The sequence below is a fragment of the Taudactylus pleione genome, unplaced genomic scaffold, assembly GCF_031769625.1.
Source record: "Taudactylus pleione unplaced genomic scaffold, aTauple2 ptg000454l, whole genome shotgun sequence".
NCBI classification, from domain to species: Eukaryota; Metazoa; Chordata; class Amphibia; order Anura; family Myobatrachidae; genus Taudactylus; species Taudactylus pleione.
The window spans coordinates 9094465-9118613 of NW_028284856.1; the positions used below are offsets into that span (position 1 = coordinate 9094465).

The 24149-nt window shown below is 42.9% G+C and overlaps 1 protein-coding gene across 2 annotated transcripts in view; it reads right to left on the minus strand.

Moving 5' to 3' along the window:
- The window catches only part of TMPRSS9 (transmembrane serine protease 9), a 129083-nt gene that overhangs the window by 77968 nt on the left and 26966 nt on the right, over nucleotides 1-24149 (minus strand). Inside the window, exons 3-4 of one of the 2 annotated variants that reach the window (XM_088448367.1) lie at nucleotides 2871-3028; nucleotides 790-920 (exon numbers count right to left, since the gene is read on the minus strand). In XM_088448367.1, the coding sequence (XP_088304493.1) occupies nucleotides 790-920; nucleotides 2871-3015 (276 nt within the window). In that variant the 5' untranslated portion in view covers nucleotides 3016-3028. Of the gene's footprint in view, nucleotides 1-789; nucleotides 921-2870; nucleotides 3029-24149 lie in introns of those variants that run through there. The other variant, XM_088448366.1, reaches the window with a different exon arrangement.

A 24149-nucleotide genomic window follows, 5' to 3' on the forward strand; every position in this document is an offset into this window, starting at 1 on the left:
ATGCGACCCACGAACCGATGGCCGACATATCGGCTGGTCCCCACACACGCAGTGATCTGGTGGCCGACATGCCCCCCCCCTCTCCATAGATCTGCATGGGATCGCTTTCATCGCTTCTCCAGATCTCTTGTGCATGCAGAAAGATGTGGAGGAGCAAAGGACGATATCGTTTCAATCCGTCGGATCGGCCGCTGTATCGCTCTTAAGACCTGTATTTAACAAATAACTAAATTTTTCTGTTACTACCATATCTTATCCCTGCACATCGCAGCCATAGAATACAATGTACCATCACAATTGAAGGGGTTCCTCTGGGAGCTTTGCTATAAAAATCCACAACCTGAGATGCTTAGCTTTTCATTACTAGTAAGCTGGCCAAAGTTGCCATCCCCCTATAGGTCTCTGCATTTAACCTCTTGTTAAATTGTGCATCACGCTGACATTCTCTGGAATTTTCACTGGACATATGGCTTATCAACGCTTAATAAACAGACCACTGAGTCAGTGAGCCAACTGCTGTAAGAACATGCCCCATTGATAATGTGATGATATGACTGAAGAGTGTTAATATGGTTGCTGTTACAATCAGCCCTTCAGAGCCTATATTTGAATGTGGGATACAGTCAATAACCCGGGGGCCACGATGCTGGCGCTGATATTACCGGCGCCACCCAACTCCCCCCCCCTGAATGCAGTGTGTACTGGATAAAAGAGAAACACAAAAATGCATCGACCTGTCTCCTAGTAATCAACAGAAATAGGAGACACTACATCAGCCATGTGACTTACCATTCTCTGTAAAGTAGTGGTTATGGATTTGTAGTACATAGAGGTGCTATTTTGTAAACTGGGATCGTAATGAAGACCTTGTAATTCCAAAGTATGCACCACAGTGAGGCTCTGTGTTGTTGTTAAATACACTAAAGAAAGATGGAAAGAAAGAGAGATATTTAATGATTCCTTCTGGCTTCTTGCTGTCAACCTTCGTCTTACTTTCATATTACTTTACCTTGCATGTGCCATTCTGCACCCTTTAATGAATACAATGCTTTTCCATTATATATTTTTTTAAATTCTGAGGGCAGGTGTGGAAAACAGAATCCACCAACCTTACTGGAGAGCCTGGTGATGCCACTGGAGACTCCTGGGCCCCCATTCTCAGTAGAGAAGACCAAGGGCTGTTTCTCAGTATGACTTGGTCTGGCCACGCACCCAGGTCAAATTCTCCCCCTCATACTTGCTGCCAATTGTGCCATCTTTCAGGCAACATATTTTGAAAATATATTGCTGGCACAAGAGATATCAAAGACTATCTTTTATTATGCATGCACCATCTTTCCAAAGACAACAACAGACTGCTGTATTGGGTTGTATATATGCTGTGAAGCCCTTGCTCAGTTCTTGTGAGAGCAGAGCGAAAGCCTCAGGGTCTGTCACTGCCTGGCTCACTTCCAGGAGTGGCCGTACCCCCTGCAGTATGGCAGTTCTGCCACTGTCACAGGGCAATGAGAAACAACTTCTGATGTATACACATGGATAAAAGCACAGGATGCAGCTAGCAAGATAAACCAATAAGCTTAGAAAAGTTGCAGGAAGCATGTGTAAGCATAGAAGTGTAACCTCACATTAAAGATCCTATTTAGCTTTATTTATATGAGGTGAAAAAAGTAGTTTTTTTATTGCCACTTATCGTTGTTCAAAAATATTATTTACAGCTAAAAATGTAAATTCATAATGTACTGTGCTTATTTTCCAAAATCATCCCTCACAGGTTTATATGGTTTGTCAATGTTAATTTAGGAATCCCCTTGTTCTTCAACATTCCCCAATGGCATGGTACTATTTCCTCTTGTTCTGATCCCCTCCCTGCAATCATATTATGACACTGCCCATGTGCAGTGTCAGAAAAGGCAGCAAAATACTAGGGAAATAGAGAAAGCTTCTTCATAAAAAGCACCAAAACTTCAGATGTAAGTAAACGATCATTGGCTAGATGCATTCAGAAATAGGCCCATTAGTACTTTTAATGGTCCACATGTTTTGTAGACTTGCAAAAGATTCATTGAGGTGATTTAGACATTTCATTGTCTATTTTAGTGTACTTATATCTGCATTACTGGATAGGGGGAAAACCCCACCATTCCCCTTCCAGGAGTCTCATCCATGTAGCAGATTTTCTGTAGGTTCCAAAAGCAGGGTCTGTGTGACACTATGCAGGCTACAAGGACCAATACAAAAGCTCAATCATTTTAACTATATATTGGTTCATGGGGTCACACTGGGAAGTGGCTAATTCAGAATTGGAAGCAGTCTGTTTTGCGTATACACCTAGGGGTATATTTAGAAGTGAGAATTTTTAGAAATGGAGATGTTGCTCATAGCAACCAATCAGATTCTAACTATTACCTTCTAGAAGGTGCTAGATAAATGATAAGTAGAATCCGATTGGTTGGTATGGGCAACAACTCCACTTCTAAAAGCCTGCACTTTAGTAAATATACCCCTTACAGTCAGTTCAGTTGTATGCATCTCAAACATGTCTCCACTTATGGATGAACAGGCACAGCTGCGTGTGGAAGGCCATGAGTGCATGTAGACGCAAATGCAGGAGTTGTGCTAAACGGCTGTTGCAAGCGTGCAGTGTTAATGATAGCACCTATTCAACTCAGCACATAGATGGGGACGGTGTGATTGCATAGACGTGTACAACTCATCATATGGATGAATATCAGCATCTAGTGCCATGCATTCCATGCACACAGTGCAAGTGTAATTGCAACCGAGATGCATGGATCGGCCCCTGGAATGGAGCTTTTATAGATTATATTTATTCTCTTATTGCAGAGTCTACGTGGGGGAAACATACTTACTAATTAATAATCCTGCAGTGACACTGATGGCCGTGCTTCCAAAAATTATAGAGGCCAATGTCCATTTGCAGCATGCTGTGTGTATAAACTTCACCTTATCCACGTCCAACACGGGCTCTGTATCCACTCCCCGCTGGCCTGCCATTGTAACAAAAGAGCTGTAGAGAGAAAACTGATATCATGAACACTTTCAAGTTTAAATCTCAAAAAAATTAATTCAATAACCTGTGCTCTGAACTGCAGCTTGGTCCACAACCAAGGTACACTCATCCTCCAAACGTATGCAACACCACAAATGGAATGATGTATCCCAAAAAGTGCTGTCCTACATACAAATATATCTCAATTCATATGAGAATACCCAGTTCCTCTGTTTATCTTGGTTTTATTTCCTCCAATATTTCTTCTTGTTTACATGAGCGAATATTGGAAGAAATAAATCTTTGTCTTCCATACACCAAGACACACAGAGGAACTGGGTCTTCTAATAAGAATTGAGATCTATTTGGGGACAGCACTTTTTGGGACACATCCATTTGTTGTATTATATACTTTCAAGTTTAGACGATACAGCACAATCTAGACAAGCCCCATGCATATATATTTCCTTCATCAGGCACATGCTTGAGAAACACATTTGTAATACAAAAAGTTTTCTAAAGAATTACAACAATCCTGTTTGATTTGCCTCCGTCCTGTTGTATCACTTTTACTGTGGGATTGATTGAGTGGGTGACAGATAGACATTGTGGATGTGGAGGACAAAGAATTCAGATAGAGACACAAGTTTAGTGAATAAGCCAAATGAGGATGGGCAGGGCTTGGAGTGGCACATGGCACATGTAATTTTGCAGCTTGTACAGCAGACACAGGCATTGCAAGCAGAGATGTCCCGACTACATGCCTGGCCAACCTGTGGCTCTCCAGCTGTTGTGAAACTGCAAGTTTCAGCATGTCCTGCCAAGTTTTTCTATTCGAAAATGCTAAAACTGTGGCAGGGCATGCTGGGACTTTTAGTTTCATAACAGCTGGAGAGCCACAGGTTGGCCAGGCCTTTGCTAGAGCATGCTTGCCGACATTCTGGCTGCCCCCTCCGGGAGGGGACTGCCAGGTCGGCATAGAATGGGAGGCGTGGTGCGGCATATGGTGGCATAGCAGGGACATTATGAAATTAGGGGCGTGAGAGGGGTGTGTGACCACGTGATCGTGTCATCATGGCCCCGCTCCCCTCTACACAATGCCGAGATTACCAGATTCGGTTTTGGATTTTTAAAAATGTGATAAAAACAGCTAAAATCAGTCATTTGAACCTGTTTGCATGCAATCCAAAACCCTAAATTCAGTTTTTAAATCTGAGTTCCGAACTTACAGTAGACCTGAGTCGGGACTCGGTTTTACTCGGAAACCCCAAATGTGATCCGACCCAGGGACTCGATTTGACTTGGAAAGGCTCAGACCATGGACTCTCTTTGCATGTTGTCAGGCATCTTCTGTAACCGTGCATGCACCACCGTCTTGCTCTGCAGTGTCCAAAGGGTTCTGAATCAATTCCCCACATTTGCACCGCAAAATAGAGATTTTGCACATTTTTCTGCCTGATATTCATTCATCTCGCGGAATGGCCCGATACTGTCCCCATACACTAGTATGGGGACAATATTCATCAAGCTCCGAACATATAATATTTTCAGAGATTGACTGTGAGAGCATTCGCCATCTTCCCTATGGGAAGGTCCGGGTTGCGAAGGGAGATCCTTTCGGATCCCTCCACTCCTGTCCGGTTCCTTTCCGCCAGACGTCAGGGCTCTTGTGCGCATGCGTGACCTGTAGGTCATGCATGCGCAGTCCCGTCACTGCGCAGTGAAAGGATTAACTACTCCGAAAAGGAGCAGTGAAGCTGCTCGCGGGGGCAGCTGATTTTGCATCAGCTGTCACCGCGCCGAAGCTATGATGAATTGCTTCGGCAGCCGCGGCGAGTTAGGATGTTAATTATCGGGGTCCGTTCGGACCCTGATAATTAATATGATGAATAGGCCCCATAAACTCTTCCTTTTACTGCGTAATATTCAACAAGAGGTGGGGGTAGGGGCTTACCTGATCTTTGGCTTTACTATTGGGACTGAACAGGATAACCTTTGTTTTTATACAGCACAATATCCTTATATTGACTACTAGCAGATTAGACATCAAACACTTACTGATATCACTCTGCCTCAGAAGCCCTTGCTCACCATTTTCAGTTGACATGTTCCTTGTATCCTATTAGAAAAGGTGTGTACAGCACTTTATTTGACTCACTATTAGGTCTACAGAATCAATGTTAACAGAACTGGGAGAGCATTTGATCTCCCTCACAGAAGTGGCAAGGGAAAAAATAATATGTAGCTCAATATCCATTTAATGGAGCCCATTTATCAATGATCGCTTTTGCAATGCAATCAGGGCATGCCAGTAACACCCATGATCGCATTGCAAAAAGTGATCCTATCGTCCGGATGTATCATCCGGGACATGCAGGGACATGGGCTCGAAAGAAACCCGTTCCTGCGATATCTCTAGAGAGCTGCCGGCCAGTGCAGGGAGCGCTGCGCATGCGTGGTCCCGTTGACTGCACATGCACATCTGCCATAGCCGGGGAGAGTTCCGGTGGATCCCTACGCTGGCTAATAGTGCATGATGTGTAGCCCATAGGCTACAGTGGCTAACGTCATCTTAACATGGCGTTAGCTGTGGGGGCCAATATATGGAATGCATGACATTCCGGATATTGGTAAATTTGCCAGCATTGCATCCCCCATAGAAACCTATGGGGGATGCGGCTGCCAGCGGTAATGGAAAATTCACAGCAGGTATCGGAGACCTGCTGTGGTCCCTCCTTAATACATATGGGGGACACTTAGTATTTGAGGTAAACCCCCCAAAACGGGTGTTTTGGGGGATTTTACCACAATACATCTACATTCTCATATGTATTAAAAAGGTCCACAGCAGGTATCTCCAATATCTGCTGTGGACCCATGACACAGCAAGGCCCAAAGGATTCTAGGGGGCTGCGATGTGCCCATATGCAGCAAGCTCCTGAGCTAGAGTCTGATAGGCAACTATAGATAGCGTACCCTATAATATTCTATGGCCTTGTTGTCGTATAAACTCCACGGAGAGGGATCCGAAGGCCGCGCATAAGCATTAGAATTTCCTGGACATAAACCCAGAATTCACTTCTTCACCAGGACAGCTGGATATAAGAAAAGCTGGCCCAGCAGGTATTTATGCACACCAACATTAAAAAATACAGGTATGTATACAAATGGAATTATCTTCATATATAATGAGTCTAAATATGAGTGTTGGAAGCACGGTGAAAACTTCCTTCATATTCCTATCCCATCACCTGCTCTGTAATCTGCTTCAGAATATAGAGAAACACTGGCAAAAGTGGTTTCCCATTTCTTGGCTGAGCTAAATTCCCAATGGCTAAGGTTTGGTTGAAAGCCATTGAGACCTCCCCTCCTTCCCGTTTCTGCTTTTAAAAACTTAATATGGTTTATGGCACACATGGAAAAAAAAAATCACATACCAACTCTATAATAAGGAGGTTAGCTTTACATCTGTCTAGACCTTATGGCTAAAATGATCATGAAAGTAGACTCATTAATCTAGCAAAGTCTCTGTGTGGCTGTTCACAGCATTTAGATTACAAGGAGCACACCCTTTGCTGACTAGCTATTTTCTGTGACTTCTGTGGAAATAGTTTCTTTGAACAATCACTCCCTTCTGAAGCGATCGCACGTTTCTCCCAGGTACCCTTTCCATGCTAATTTGTTACGGCTTGGAAGCAGCCTGGATGGACCCTATGGCCTATTAACATCTAATATCTAGAGCGGCCCCCCACTAGAAAATAAACCCTATCACCAGACACGCTTCAGTAAATGGCTTCCTTCTACCCTTGTCCTCCCCCCAATTATTTGTTCTCTCATTACCTTCCTCTCTTCTTGCTCTCGCTTTTTTTTTTTATCATTTCCAGAAGTTACTGACCTTGTTACTCTTTGTTATCCCAATTTGGTTTTTGCATTTTATAAAATATTCTCTAAATGTAAACACTTCAATAAAAAGCTATTTATAAAAATATATATATCAAACCAAAACAAACAGATTGAAGTGTATGGCCAACAAAAATGTATTTATCACTTTAGTACCCGAGAATATCAAGTTACAATATGCGAAAGATATACTAAACTAAAAGTTACAGTATCTACATATCATGTTAATTATGAACATACAACACAAGAATGTTTTTTGTGTGTATGTTCTAAGAGGGACTGTCCTTGCAGTGTAAAAAAAAAAGGTGAAGAAAAAAAGCTGAGCTCTATTTAGGATGTAAAATGGCAGAGGCGCTGAACATAGGGGTACAATAAGGTCTTTGTTAGGTTTTCATTCTACCTCTGCTGTCCAGTGGAAATACCTAAATTCCAGACATCTCCTCCCTCTGTTGATTTTATCACAGGCTGAGAAAAAGGGGGGTTAGAAGATTCACCAGCTCTCAGAAACCAAGGAAAATGGAATGAAGAAAATAAGAACTGCACATGAGACCACTACAGAAAACTGTGAATCATGAAACTGGTGGAGAAATGTTACTCTAAGCACACATCTTTGCAAGGTAGCAATTCACTATTCAAATAGTGTAACAATATCTCACTGTTGATATAATCAGTCAGGCAGTCTCATTCACAAAGGAAATCTCATGCATTAGCCCCCTGCACTAATGTTACTAGACTAGTCAAATAACTCAGTTGCAAAGGTTGCTCCTCTTTTTCTTACTTCTAAGTGGCAATTGCTGATAGTAATTGTTTTCATGTTAGTTTGTGTACATCCATTTTTCAACTACACATTCATACTTGGATTCAGTTAGTCCTAAAAAAAAAAAAGTGAAGTAAAAGGGATTTTAAATAACTGTTTCAGGTCCATAATTAAGTCCTGTACATGTGTGAGCACAAATAAAAAGTGTCACACATCTTATAGAGGCCTATTCATCATGATAAAAAAATGTCATGTGATAATCATGTTTCGAACTTGCAAAAAACTATTATTATACAATAATAAGGAGCGCAAAAAATATGTCAAGATATCAAAAAGATATTTAATAAGCAAAACATATATCTATAAACAAATTCATAAAGTAACAATTTACACAATGAATATTAGTATACATAAAAAGACATAATAGTTATATCCTCAGAAGTAGTTAATAAAATGTGCTGAGAAATTAATGACCTCCGTCTAATGAGAGCTCAATTTTGGGAGCAGTCAACTAATGTACTTTTTAGACAAAATGATGTTCATTTGCCTTTATATGGATAGTTTTATCCTTCTCTCCAGAGAAAGTAATTTCACCAGCAGTGTTACATTTTTTATTTTTTTTTGTGGAGATCTAAGTAGTTAATATTGTTATAATTAATTGATAATAAAAATATGATCTGTTTAAAACATCATTTAGATAAAAATTGTAAATTTCTTCCCTGCTTGAGCTAGAACCAGTGGCTTCGTGGGAACTGGCTTGTTGCCCTGACCCGCTGAGCTATAGAAGCTCAATAATTACAAGACAAATTTTTTTTATATACTTATGATAATGTTAAAGCATTTAATTTTAGTGAAAAACGAATTTCCCTAGATACAACTGGTTAGAGATATTTACTGTTCATTATATTTGTATGGGTCCTGCTCCACAAGAATATCAATATAAATGTGTTCTAATTGTTTTTTTTAGGCTATTAAACGATCACTTAAGTGTTTAATATTGTTATAATTAATATTAAATTGAATATGACAAAGATAACAAATTGCTTCCCTACCTGGGTTTGCTGCCTTAGTCTGCTGAGCCATAGAAGCTCAGTGATTACAAGAGAGATATTTTGGAATAGTTATGATTTAATGTTAAAAAAGAAATTCAATTGAAGTAAAAGATTTTATTATTTTTCCTAGATGCCATTGGTGAGAGAATTTACAGTTTATTGTTTACTATATGTGGATACTTTTTTATAAGAGTACTAATACAAATGTGTTTTAATTATTTTTATTTTGAGTTTCAAAGCAAATGAATATCGTTTGTCTGTGCTAATTACCTGATCACAGGTGTGTTTAATCACTGGAACATTTGGATTGGATATGAGTCCTTTAAATACCTTATAGGAATATTACAGTGACTACACCTATTTTCTTGCCTTCTGAGGAAACCGATACCCTAAACAGCGGAGAAACGCGTTAAGGTACAGGGACTCTCCGTCTTAGAGCAGCCGCATAAGACGATCTATTGCCGGAATACCAGGTCTCTTGACCAGAAGCTGGCTAAGTGTACTTTTTCATTCTACTCCCTCCTGTGAAGTGTGCCATTCCTCTCCACTATCAGCCTGCGTCCTGGAACAGTGGCAGCAGATTAAGCAGAGCTTTACTGCCTTCATGAGTGACAGTTCAACAGTGGAGATTGATTAAGCAGAACCCTCACTGCTTCCAACAGCGGCAGTGGTAAGATTGACTTTAAAATCTTTTGTCATCTATGGGCTGCTAATATGAATTAATTTATGGACACTAAATATAAAGAGAGTGGAGATCTAACACTGCTGGTAAAATTACTTTCTCTGGAGAGAAGGATAAAACTATCCATATAAAGGCAACTGAACATCATTTTGTCTAAACAGCACATTAGTTGACTGCCTCCAAAATTGAGCTCTCATTAGACGGAGTTCATTAATTTCTCAGCATTTTATTAACTACTTCTGAGGATATAACTATTATGTCTTTTAATGTATACTAATATTCATTGTGTAAATTGTTATTTTATGAATTTGTTTATAGATATATGTTTGCTTATTAAATATATTTTTGATACCTTGACATATTTTTTGCGCTCCTTATTATTGTATAATAATAGTTTTTGCTTGTTTATCTAGAGTATTACAGATTTACTCTGTAAGAGCAGCAGAAAATCACTGTCAGTATAACTTAATTGCAGACCAATTTTATATTAATAGTTTTATCATATATGCGCTTGAATTTTATTTGTTTTGTTAATGTTTTGAACTTGCAGTGAGTTCAGTGCAAATATCGGAGGCATCATGCCTGCCTTACATAATTATCACTTAAAAAAAACGCTCTTTCTGCAGAGGCAGCTTTTTGGAAGTGCAAGTTAATTCCCCTGCTTCCTCCGCTGCTCGCTCACATCACATCTGCTCAGCACTGCAGGAGTCGGCTCACCAGCATCGTGCTGCCAGCCCCATCTATACTGACAGAGGGTACCCGGCGCTGAGTGCAGGCATCTATCCTCCTGTCTGTCTGAGTTCTCCCTGATGCCGCTTCTCCCCTGTGGCCTGGCTCCAGATGACTCTGATCACCCCAGCACAGTGCTGCTCCATGTCTATGGGGCTGTTTGTGTCACTTCTCCCCAATGTTCCCTCTCACTCCCCGCATTCTCTGCCAGGTGTCCACTTCCTCCCCATAACCTTTCCCCAATGTCCCCACACCCTCTCCCCAGTGTCCAGCGCTTCCCTCCCCACATCCACTCCCCAATGTCCATGCTCCCTGATCTTCCTGTCCACATCCACTCCCCAGTGTCCACACTCCTGATCGCCCTGTCCACATCCTCTCCCAGTGTCCAACTCTCCCTGTGCTCCCTGCCCACACACTCTCACCAGTGTTCTGCACTCCCTCCCTGAATCCTCTTCCCATGTCCACACTCCCTGTCCCCATCCGCTCCCCAGTGTCCATGCTCCCTACTGGTATCCTCTCCCAGTGTCCAGCTCTCTCTGCCCGCATCCTCTCCCCAGTGTCCATGCTCCCTGCCAGCATCCTCTCCCAGTGTCCAGTTCTCCCTGCCCGCAACCTCTCCCCAGTGTCAAGCTCTCCATGCCCGCATCCTCTCCCCAGTGTCCAGTTCTCCCTGCCCGCATCCTCTTCCCAGTGTCAAGCTCTCCCTGCCCGCATCCTCTCCCCAGTGTCCAGCTCCCCAGTGTCCGGGTCTCACACCAAAACGTGGTAGCTGTCGATTCTGATTGACAGCTCGCTTTGTTTTGGAGTGGGGCTGGGGGGGTGGCTACACAAATGGAGGCATTCCCGAAGGAACGCCTGCCGTTTGTGGGAGGCACCACTGACATCACCAGTGATGCCAGTGGTGAGCTTCCGGCTCTATTTAGAGCCGGAAGCTCACTGGGGCTTGCGGGAACGAGACCCTACCACAAGGGTCTCGTCGCAAGCCCCGATGGTTGCGACCATCGTGACCATCACCTGGCCGCTCACATAAGCTGTGGGTGGTCACCCGCAGCTATGCGAGCGGCCAGGAGGCCGAAACAAAAAAAACAAAACCGTCCTGATTCAGAGCAAGCGCTCTGAAAGAGCGTCCGGCTCTGAATCAGGCCCTCTGTCCGCATCCTCTCCCCAGTGTCCATGCTCCCTGCCCGCATCCTCTCCCCAGTGTCCTATTGATTTAGGAGGATGTTTAAACATTTGCAAATTAGTAGCCCATAGGTAATAGCTATCAGGGCCAAGTTCTGGAATACTTCGCATTCTGGAGCTTGGTAAATCCGGAAGCACAGCAGCCCCCATAGAAACCATAGTGATGTTCAATTAAAAATAATTTACATAAAATGTCCTGCTGTTCACCTCCTTCTCTTGCATGGATATAACCGATACACAGAAAAACCCTGGCACTCAACAGAACCACCTGTAGCTATTAATACAGGATGTGCCAGCAGCTGAAAAACAACAACTACAAGTGAGATACAGTATGCCGGTCCATTTTCTCGTAGTGCTGGAGGACTTATTACATTGCATGTTTTTTTATTAACAAATTATCTTCTGTCACCTAGATAATTGTATACATTTTATCTATATTACAGTGCTTTATTGCATAGAGATGTAGTTGCTGAGCACAGCACTCCCTTTGGAGTAATAGTTTTATTAGCACCGACTCCCAAGATCAATTAGGTCTTGTAAATTTGTTCATTCTGAAAAATAAACATCTTGCTCTTTCAATTTAAATTGCATATTGTGTTTGTGTGATGTTCTGAGCACGACAACAAATTTTGTTCCATGGACATAAAATAAGCTGAATATATAATGTTTAGAAGTTAAGTATCTGCTAAACTGAGAAATTCATCACCAGTAAAGAATAATGCTGACATTTTTAAAATTTACATTATTGTTTAGGATTTGCCCGAGACAGTGAAAGATTATAATAGGAGCAGATGTGGCCACTGCCTTGGACTCAGAGCAGTAGGGATCCCAATCACCTGTCCAATCTAATGATGTGGCCCCCACAAATTAATTGCTAGTTGGCCACAAAACAGAGCAGAAGACTACATAGACCCCTAGCAATTCATGCTTTCAAGATCACATGCAAAGTATTAAAATGTACACTTAAACAGAGCACCAGCTAGGACATATGGACAACATGAACTTTAGGGCCTCATTGATATATTTAAGCAATTATGATATTAATGCAGATCGAGTGAATGTTGCCATTGAGCATGCATATAAGCCGTACTTAGCATGTGCAGCGAAAGCATTGCAACTACGGACGCAAGGAGTAATCAATTGCAAAGTTAATGACAGGTTGTCAGCGTTTGGGAGTGGTAACAGGGGGTGGTCAGAAAAACCCAGGCGTGTCTGTCTGTTTGAACGGCACTACATGGGCATGCATCGCAGATTCCCGAATCCCTCACACAGTAGTACAGTCTACAGCACACTTCTACACACTCACAGCAGCAGCAGCTGTGAGAGTCTGAGACCACCAGTGTGACTGTGACTTGACTGACAACAAGACAAGATAACACATACTTGCCGACTAATGAATTCTCCTCCCCGGGAGAAGCACGGGAAGGAGAAGCAGGTGGGCGGAGTTGGAGGCGGATTGGTCGTGTCATTAAATCTCCGCCCCCATGCGGGAATTTTCCGCGAACCATGCCTGTTTCAAATAGGGTGCAAAGCTAAATGGCGTGATTCTCATAGAATTGCGTCATTAGGCCCCTCCCCCAATGTATAGACCTGTCGATTCTAATATTCTCCCCCATTCTGCCCACTTCACTAGGAAGTGGTGAGAATGTGGGAGAAGGGCCTATCCTTCAGGGGTTCGGAGGGTTAACCGAAAAATTGGGAGCCTCCCAAGAATTCCGGAAGGGTAGGCATGTGTGCAACAACAGTGAAGGACAGCCAGGATAACAGTGTGACTGACACTTTTGCTGGGTACACACTGGGCAATAAATCGGATGTTCAATCGAACGGCCAATATACCGCAATTGCGTCGGTTGGTGTGTACCCCCCGACAGGGGTGTAGCGAGGGTGGTCCCGGTGGAGCACGTGCTCCAGGCGCCTGCTCCAGCCAGGGCGCAGGACAAGAGATCAAACATCCAACAAGGGGGCGGATCACCTGCAGAGCCTGCCCTTAAGTACATAGAGATATCAGTGATTCCAGACAGTGATCATGATGTGGGCGGCTCCACCCAAACCACGCCCCCAGTATTGGAGGCACTGATCTCTCTAATCACTATGTGTTTCAGACTCAGCAGGCGATCTGCTTCCCGCAAGGGTTTCTTATCTCTTGCACCATGTGAAAGTGAGGAGGGGTTAAAGGAGAAGAGTAAAGGGGGAGCGCTGTGTATGGGGAACTCGGTGTGTTTGAGGGGATGGGGTGTTGTGTGAAGGGGGAGCTGAGTGAGGAGGGGAGCTGTGTGGGGGGCTCTCAGTGAATGAGAAGAGCTGTGTGTGAGGGGGCTGATTGAGGGGGGAGCACTGAGTGTGTTTGAGGGGAGGAGAACTGAGGAAGGAAGAAGATCTGTCTGTGTGTGGGTGGGAGATCTGATTGAGAGTGGGAGAACTGTGTGATGTCGAAGCCGGACGATTGGCTGAGACCAAATCTTAAATCAATATCGGGCGACGCCATCTTGTGATGTCCCTGACGACGCCACCTTGCGTCGTCAGCACGAAACCATTGATACGATGCTTTACTAGATTATTAGCGTCGTACGACTGCTTTGCTCCCGTATATTGTTAAAAGTTCTACCATACCCCATATGCACATTAAATAAAACATATAAAATATATGATGCACAGCGCACAGTTGCGCTGTTTATCAAAGCACTTTACACATAAACGCATCACGCATATTAGCGACTTTACGCAATATTCTCACACTTACACATACCAAAACTTATAAAAAGGTTCCTCCACATTAAAAGCTTAATATTAGAGCGTTTATTAGCGAATACTTATAATGTGAAATGTAATGTATACGATATTTAAGGTACATAAGCTAGATATATCATGTTTGGTACCGTTCTAAATCACTGTTTATTTGCAGATTTCTGGTTCGACCCACAAGGAAATCGCAAGATATGAACTATATGAAATTAGTGGTTAGAATGTAAAGCTGTATGAAGTGTTTTTTACTAATTTAAACCAATTCTTCGGCGGGAAAACCACACAAAGCAACAGCTGAGGAACTGGGACATACCTCTAGTGATGCTATATGAACTGTCCAATGACCTGCATCGTACAAAACCTGTTAACTAGTTTCTTTGTTCTGGGAGGGTATATAGCTTGCATACTGGTTATAGTATACAGCCTTTCTTCTTGGATGACCACAGGCTTCTGGAGTGACAACTGGGACCAGTGCGCACGCGTATGTATCGGCTTGTACCTTTTGTATTTAATTGTCTTTGCGCTAATTGTGCTAGATCAAAGCGTGTAACTTTCTTTTACTGCAATAAGAACTTTTGTGCTTTGGAACCACAATATAAGTCTGGAAAGCAATTATTTCTTATACAACTTGTATCGCTAAACAGCGACATTTAGGGTGTATAGATTAAGGGGTATCGATAGTGAGGATTTTATATACTGTATGTATTTATATATACATTAATATGGGACCCTGAGGGGGGGGGCGCAGTAGCACGCACATGCTACGGGCACCATGGCTACATGCTACACCTCTGACCTCCGATATGTCTGTAAACGACGCCGTTAAGACATTATGCGTTGGTTGCACAGCACAGCCAATGGCTGATACATCTGCAGATATATCTGCACATCTGTTTGTGTGTAGTTATGGTCCGCTGACCACCCGTACACTTCCTGCAGGTACTGACATCACAGCTGAGCCGGCAAATTCAAGTGCCCGCCCAGCTGTCATGTCAGATGTCAAGCGTCTAATTGGTAAGTATGTATACTTACCTGAATCGATCGGCATGACGGCCAGTCAGCCGTCAACCCAACCTAGTGTTTACCCAGTTTAAGTCTCAGTGACAATGCCACAGACTGTGACATGACTGTGTCAGGTAGGGAGGTACTCGGGAGACAGGCACATGCTCACGGAGATGGAGCAAGACGAGAGTAGCCACCTTGCCCACCTATGAACATAGTGAGAGTGGGTGGGGCTGCTGACTGACAGCTAAGGCTGTCAAGTCAACACACACAGCTAGAAGAGGGCGGGCAAGGAAGGCAGCAACAGACCAACATCAGGCCCACCCACCCTTCCAACAGCACTGCAGAAGAGTGTACATCTAAAGCTGGGTACACACTAAACAACGTGTTTATCCAGCAATGTGACCGGCGACCCCCCCCGCTGATGGGCCGACATACTAGACGATCTGGTTCCCGACTGCCCGATAAGTCGGCTCCTGCCACATCCCACAGCATGGGGTGGTCAGCTGCATTGTCAGGTTAGCCTGCATGTAGGGTCGATGCGACTGATGACCCCACGGGAGCGCGCACAAGACAATTTTGCATATTTGACATTCTGATCCATTGGAATCAGGCAAATCGCTCAAAAAAGCATCTAATGTGTACCCAGCTTAAGGCCCACTTAAGCAATGCAGCGTGCTGCCCAGAAAAATCGCAGCCAGTGCAACAGCATACAGCTACTACTGGCTGACAGCGCAGTAGCTCTGCACTGCAGTGCCAGTGTAAAATAAAAAACATTGGCTGGAGGGCCCATGGCTACAGTCGATGGTTGAGAACTATTTGATTCTCCACCATTGATGGCAAAACCATCGGCCATTGAGTAATGACCAATGATGGTTTTTAATCATCAATGGTGATGGCCATCCCTACACTGAGCTGTGTCACAAGCCCAGACAAGGTGACCCTAAGAAGGAGGGCACTGGACTGGTGGTCTGCGCAGTGAGAGCTGACAGTCTTGAGGGATTGCAGAGCATGAGGAGCTGTGAACAACACCTGCTGGGAGGTCTTAGTTTGGAACTGAGCGGGGGAGGTTTTGATGCACCTCTGAGGAGGGATATTTCAGCTGTGTTTGAGGAGGAATCAAGTTCAGGTTCCAGGACTTGCACTGGTGCAAATAAGTAACCTTAATTTACCAATCTCTGATATTCAAGTTGGTTATGGACTATGGGCCTGATTCAGATGTGGACACAATGCCGATATTTACGCAGTTCAAGCGCACGTGCCAAGTTACTTTAGTAATGCCGCTCACAGTGAGGATTTCTTTGCAAATTGAATGACATTTAGGAACTGTTTGGGCGTGGTATTGGGGGGTGGCCCAAAAACGTAGGCGTTTTGCAGTCATTTTTGGGAAGTATCTCTGCATACTGCTGTAATCCGGTACACAGAAAACCTGGTGCCAGTGTCTCAGTTCCCGCTGCCATTCTGCGTGACCATAGGGGCTACTCAGATGGTGGATGATTGAAGGATCTGTGATCACCGCTACTTGTTTGTACGCATTTGCTTGCTCTACTTTCATCCACGCTGCCTTATTATTGTGTTGTTAACACTGTTATTTCATACTATCCCAGGGTATATTTTTCTCTAAAAATCAGAAAAACTGCATTTAGTTGTTCCAGTTCAATGAATTGGTTGGCTGCTGAAGCACGCAGTGTGGTGCAGCGTGTTAGTACTGGACAGGAGGTTTCCAAATCTCCCCTTGGTTTATTTCCAGCACACTCCCCATAAGAGAAAGCCGTGATTCAGGTGGAGGAATTAAAAACCAAGTACAAAGGTGAGAAGCACATACATCATTCTACAGTATATACACCTCCATAACGAATACTTCAGGAGGGGGTGTTAGATGTTTAATTTCAATGTAACGCCTATCTACTGTGCAGTACCTATATGTATAATTTATTGTGCTACAAAAATGTGCAGACCAATGGCTAGTTACAGGAGAGTAGCTAGAGCTATGGAGAACTCATAGCAAAATTTCCATGGGGCCCCCATAGGTCTAACTATTCTACCCCCAGAACTACTCACCTCCTGAGCCCAGCGCCCGAACTCCTCGCTGATGCTAAGAGGAGGCATGGCCATGGTCCTAGCAGGCTCAGCACAGCCACGCAGAGCTGATGATCCCTGCAAACTGCTTCCTAGTCATAGGCTGAAGTGTTCCTGTGACAAGCAGTTCGAAGGAGGGATCAACAGTCACTTTTCTCACTGTAATGCTGATGAGGTGAGCTGGATGCTGGAGGAGGCATGCAACTGCTCCCACGGTAGCTACATCCCTGAATAGTCCATCTTTCCTGTTTCCACCTTCTACTGTCTCTACTCATTCCAATTATACCACATCCCCGCAGGGCTGCCAACAGCCTCGCCGGGCCCAGATGACAGGGGTTGTGGCCTAATCATTGGAGGTGTGACTACGGCCATTTAGAAAAAACCTGAAAAACAAAAAGTATTTTTGCAGCACCGCTTCATGCTGGGGGTTGAGCATGCGGCCGCGACGCAGTTGCGGGGCGGCGCTGGTGCGTGTCAATTGAAGAGATGGGGGCTGAACTGGGTGTTGGTGAAGGGAATATAGGTAAGCTTATATTTTTGTATGATTTGTCTTGATGAAAATTCTGATAGGAAATTGAAATGTTGACCTTGACTTGTGGAAACTCTGTGTCCTTATTTCTTTTGACCGCCTGAGTGCCACCTATATTGCTGTGTACTTTTGTATTGTTGAAGGAAGGCAACGGCCACATTTGCAGCTATTTAGGTTACAGTGCCGAGTATTTGGATTTATATATACATACACTATGTATATATATATATATAGTATATATACATACAGTATATATATACAGTACGTGAGTGTATATATATATATATATATATACACAGAGATCTTTACATTCAAATTGGATCATTACTATAATTGCCCTGCATTGGTAGTAAGGCACAATGATCCTTACATGCATTTTCTGAAAAGTATCAGTGTGTTTTCATCAAATAATAGATCTTATTGACTGCTTTGGGGCTCACTTACATTTGGATATAAGTAAATGCTATGACCCGCCTCTCAGATGTAGCTGTACAAACACACGTTACCACTGCACTCATAGGTGTTGCTTTCACAACCTCTCTGATATGCTTTTTCAAAAGTAGGCAAGTATGAATAAGTGGCTACAATGGTTCCCAAACTTTTTAGAATCATGGCGCCCTTGAGTACTAGCATTTGTTCCACTGCACCCATGAGCCAAAAATGTCTTATTGAGAAGTTCAGGAAAAAGTAAATGAATTGTGCTTATATGTCATCTTTAGGTCCAGTTATGAGGTGGGTGACAGGGCTGCACTTCTTTTTGCCCACATATTTTTTTTGATTGGTAGCCATTAGCACTGGTTTTACTTATCAAACTATTTGGTACTTGACCACCAACCTGAGGCACCCCTGCAAGTGCCCTGTGGCACCCCAGGGAGTAACAGCACACAGTTTGGGAACCACTGGGCTAGTTTAATCCCTTTTAACTTCTTATTTTTGGGTTGGTTCAATGTCTCTGTCCAAAATGTTTAGGCATGTTGAAGTTAGCAGTGGCTTTTATCATAGAGCAAATATTACAATACACAGTATGCTTCTTAAACTGCAGCAGACTCATACCAGCCAAATGTCACTTTCTACTCGTTTGCTGATGGTCATTTTTAAGCCTTTTTAACAGTGTAATATACCTAAAGTAGAGTAGTTATCATATAAACATATGAATTAACATGATTCACATGACCTCTACAAAGTTTTTAGATGTCCTCAGATGCACTCATAATCCTTATTAAACCATTGGATTGTGTGGCATGTTAAATATGTCCAGGGATGGTGCCTCACCTATTGAAGGAGCCAGATGATAATCCGATTGAACTTGATTTGATCATTATTTGACATGTTGGCACCTATATTCCTGTGTGAGTTGTTATATCTGACTGCATAAATAGGCACTGAAAGTATGGAATTATGAGGCAAAATATGCAAAGTCTATAGAAAATAAATGATAGTGTATCATAATTATATCTAGTGCTACTTTAGTGCAAACCGAGACTCCACCCCAAAAAAGTGTCTTCAAAGTATATCAAGTACTACTAGTATTTTTGATCTGCAGCTTGCTGGCTCTTTAGGGAGTGTGGCTAGTGCTGCAGGGTTCCCCTCTGTTTCCTGCTCACCCCACTCTCAGTAAACTTGTCCTGTCCATTCAATAGTAGGTAACTCCAAAGTCCTCCAACTTTCATGAATAGTGGATGGTCAGGTGATTCTTAGACACAACATGGTCCGTTGAAACAAATGGCATATGTCCCCATATAAAAAAGAATATGTAGCATATAGTGAAGTACAGTTTTAATACATAAAACATATATAACAAAAGCAAAAGAGGATGCTGGCTAAAATTTCTGGAAAACCTGACATGCAGGAACAGGAATGATTCATGTGCTATAATCTACAGTACATGAATAGTCACCAAGGAGAAACATTGTTGCATAGTAAATCCTAAAACTGTTACTGCACTGGATACATTTTTGAGCCACAAGCTTGGGAGACTGTTATAAAAGGTGGAAATATATCTGAATATAGATATACCCGCTTACAAAGACCTGACTACTGCAAGTTTTTTTCATTCAGCTGGTAATTGTTTTCATTTAGGCTGGTGTGGGGATTCCATTCTAAAAGAACCTACTGCCTGTCACTATATGCTATTGCCAGTAATTTCTGTGGATTCATAAGAAACTATTTCTTTATTTATGGTGCTTTTGTTATATATGTTTTATGTATTAAAACTGTACTTCACTATATGCTACATCCTCTTTTTTATATGGGGACATATGCCATTTGTTTCAACGGACCATGTTGTGTCTAAGAATCATCTGACCATCCACTATTCATGAAAGTTGGAGGACTTTGGAGTTACCTACTATTGGTTTTAAGTATATATATATGTAATAGCGCTGCCAGTGTGGTGTCACTCTGGTTGTTTTTGTGCATTTTGGTGGAGGGTTAAGGATACCTCTTTTTTGACACTATCCCACTAGCTGCTTTTAGGGCTTGCGCATTTCAATTCTGTACACCTTTTTTTGTCCTGTCCATTCGTTGCAACAGTAGGGGTTCGTTGGGGAGGGCGAGCACATGTTGAAGACAGGACAGAATATTCACAATTAGAAAATAGACTAGTAAAGGGACCCGGCATATGTCAGGTCATCGTGGTACGCCACCTCCTGGCCCCATCCAGCCACCTCACCACTCTGCCACCCTCTGTGCACTGCTTCACCAAACACGCTGATCTGCTCCATTCCACTCCCACTCTGTACCATCCTGCCCCCTCTCTGCTCATTCATACTTCCCGCCCCGCTGCTCTGTCCTGCTCTGCCACCTCTCCCCCAGCTCCTTCATCTCGTGGAGGATTATTATATAGATTGTTTAGGGGGAATGGGGGCAAGGTTGTGGCATGCTCAGAGTGTTTTTTTACTTCATATGATTTGGTGGGGGGCATGCTCCGTGCATGTCAGGTTTGCCGTGCACACATGGCTCCAATGTAATTAGATCATTTTTAGAAGCACTTGATTTTATTTATATAATTATCCTGTCCTCTGCTAATCCACTCCATTTGGTCCCCTGTGCTCTGCGCTGCCCTTCTCTACCCACTCCTTCTCCCCATACCGCCATGTTGTCCGCTGATCCATCCCGTCGTTGTTATGATGTATGTTAAAATAAATTTTATTATATTTGTATCCTGCTCTAACTTAATCACTGGACATCGCCCGAATGTTTTATGATCAAAAACCCAAATTTACTAATCAGCATATTTGACTATTTACATTCGATGGTGATAATCAGTGATTTCTGTCATGCGTGAGATCAGCCGATTTGCCCCATTTACAATAGACACTGCTGTCAAATCAAAGCATTACCCCAAAAATAAAATGGGTCCCTCCTCCTGAGAATCTACCAGCCATGGGCTGAAAGCCCAGGGCTCTTCCCTGCACCCCTGGAGGCTGTGAGTAATGTGTACAATATAGATTAAATATTGTTCTTTACAGTGGAACTATAGGTCCCAGCAAGACTACTCCCGGCATGCTGACACTTGGAAAAATACAAGTGCCAGCATGACCAGACAGTAAGAACCTGCTGGCACCTGTACTCCCATTGTAAAGAAAATATTTTAAAAAAAGACTCACACACCGACTGATTTAACATACAATTCATATTCACCTACTCCTTGGCAGTGCTCGGTCCCCTTGTCCATATAGTAATCCTGTCTTTGAAAAATAAAGGCAGCTATTCTGTGGCCATAACCTGTACTATAAAGCAGTATATGGGGGTCACTAATGTTGTCTGTAGTAAAAGGTGGTCACTGATGCTGTCTGAAGAATATGGTACTTATTAATGCTGTCTGTAGTATATTGGGGCCACAAATGCTGTCTGTAGTATATAGCAGTCACTAATGCTGTCTGTAGTATATTGTGGTCACTTTATGTCTGTAGTATATGGCAATCACTATTGCTGTTTGTAGTGTATGGCAGCCACTAATGTTGTCTGTAGTATATGGCAGTCACTAATGCTGTCTGTAGTATATGTTGTTCACTAATGTTGTCTGTAGTATATGGGGATCACTAATGCTGTCTGTGGTATATGGGGGTCACTAATGCTGTCCGTAGCATATGGTGATCATTAGTGCTGTGTTTAGTATATGGTGGTCACTAATGCTGTCTGTAGTATATGTGGGTCACTAATTCTGTCTATAGTATACTAGTATACTAATATGTGGGTCACTAATGCTTTCTGTAGTATATGTGGGTCACTAATGCTTTCTGTAGTATATGTAGGTCACTAATGCTGTCTATAGTATGTGGCACCCAATAATGCGGTTTGTAGTATATGGCGGCCAATAATGTTGTCTGCAGTAAATGGCAGCCACTAATTATGTCCATAGTATATGTGGGCCACTAATGCTTTCTGTAGTATATGTGGGTCACTAATGCTGTCTATAGTATGTGGCGCCCAATAATGCGGTTTGTAGTATATGGTGGCCAATAATGTTGTCTGCAGTAAATGGCAGTCACTAATTATGTCTATAGTATATGTGGGTCACTAATGCTGTCTGTAGTATATGTGGATCACTAATGCTGTCTGTAGTATATGGCACTCACTAATGCTGTCTGTAATATATGTGAATCAATAATGCTGTTTGTAATAAATGGCAGTCACTAATGCTGCCTGTAGTATATGGTGGTCACTAATGCTGTCTGTAGTATATGTGGGTCAATAATGCTGTTTGTAGTATATGGCAGTCATTATTGCTGTCTGTAGTATATGGCCCTCACTAATGGTTTCTGCAGTATATATTGATCACTAATGCTGTCTGTAGTATATGGCACCCAATAATACTGTCTGTAGTATATGGGGATCACTAATGCTGTCTGTGGTATATAGTGGTCGCTAATGCTGTCCGTAGTATATGGTGATGATTAGTGCTGTGTTTAGTATATGGTGGTCACTAATGCTGTCTGTAGGGTGGCGGTCACAACTGTGAGTTGGAAAAATAAATATGGGGGATTCAATAGTTTTTGGGTGCCCATAGCTCCTGTCTAAAGTGACGAGAACTATTCATTTGTTTGTGCTGCTGAGCGCAAGAGCTGCGGGCGCCTAATACTTATCACAGATTTCTGATTGCAGCCTCCTGAGGTTGAGCAGAAATTTGCCCAAAGTAGTGCTTTTGGGTGTCTTAATGGCCTCTTTAGACCGGATTAGCTGCTTTACGTGGCTAATCCCCTGCATTTTGGATGCAATATCAGTGATTTAGGGTGCGATATGCTTATCAGAAAAAAACTAACTGTTCATCACAAAATAAAACAACACATTCGAAGTATTTGAAAAAAATCCTTAAAGCAGAGGTTCCCAAACGTCTTTCTCAGAGCACCCCAACAGTTCAGGTTTTAGAGATATCCATGGGTGAGCACAGGTGGTTAAATCAAATTGACTGAGGTACTAATTAAGTCACCTATGGTCAAGCATGGGTACCCATAAAACCTGGACTGTTAGGGTGCCTTGAGACCAAGTTTTTGAACCTCTACCTTAAACTTTGCCTTTGAAACCTTACAAACAGCAAAAGCACCAAATCTCAAAGATAAACTAGTCTATCTACATTTTTTAGAATTGTTCAAAATAAATATTCTTTTTCTAAAATTTTAAACTCAAATGTCTGAAATGTCCAGGATCACGCAGAAATACCAGCTTTGCTAAATTTGTTGCACTGCAGACTCCAGTATTCCCTGGTACACTACGCTATTACCCTGTGGGAAGCTGTGAATAAGCAGATAGATGCCTAAAAGTATAACATTTCGCAAATGCAGTAAAACACATGATCTCTGCTCTCAGCGTGAAATGTACCCTCAATGAAACCTAACTTCTGGCTTTGTCGATTGTGGATAAAAGTACAACAGTTACTAATGCGGAAGCCTCTTGCATACAACTGTCAAGTGATCTAATGACTGTGGCATGTTTAATAGAATGAAGGGTCAGTTGTAAGCCAGTAGCAAAATAACCTATTAACCTATGTTTAAGATATAGGGTCAAGCTTTTTAAAGAATCCGTTTAGTGGAGAATCTGGAAAAAAGTCATGCTAATTAAACATTGTGCAATCCCATGGTCAGTTTGTAAAACAAATTAACAGTGCTGTAACTAGGGGGGGTCGGGCAGGGCATGTGCCCTGGGTGCTGTTGGTCCGGAGGTGGTTGTGGGCCGCCGGCCGCCCAGGTCAGTGGTGTCGGTGTCTGCATTACACAGTAAAACGCACCGGCACTGGGTAGTCTGCTCACTGACAGTGAGTGTACTACCCGGTGGTGGTGTATTTGTTTTAGCAGCCTATAAGAGTCAGACAGACTCTCATTGTCTGCTGCCCCCAGGGGTGGAGCTGCCGGCTGGAGCTCATGCATAATCTCCACCTTCCGCCTCCCGCAGAATGTGAAGGGAAAGACATCATGACGTCTCTCCCATAGTGCCGAATGGGAGAAGCGGACAGCGGCAGGCGCAGTAGCAGGAATTTGGGTAAGTGT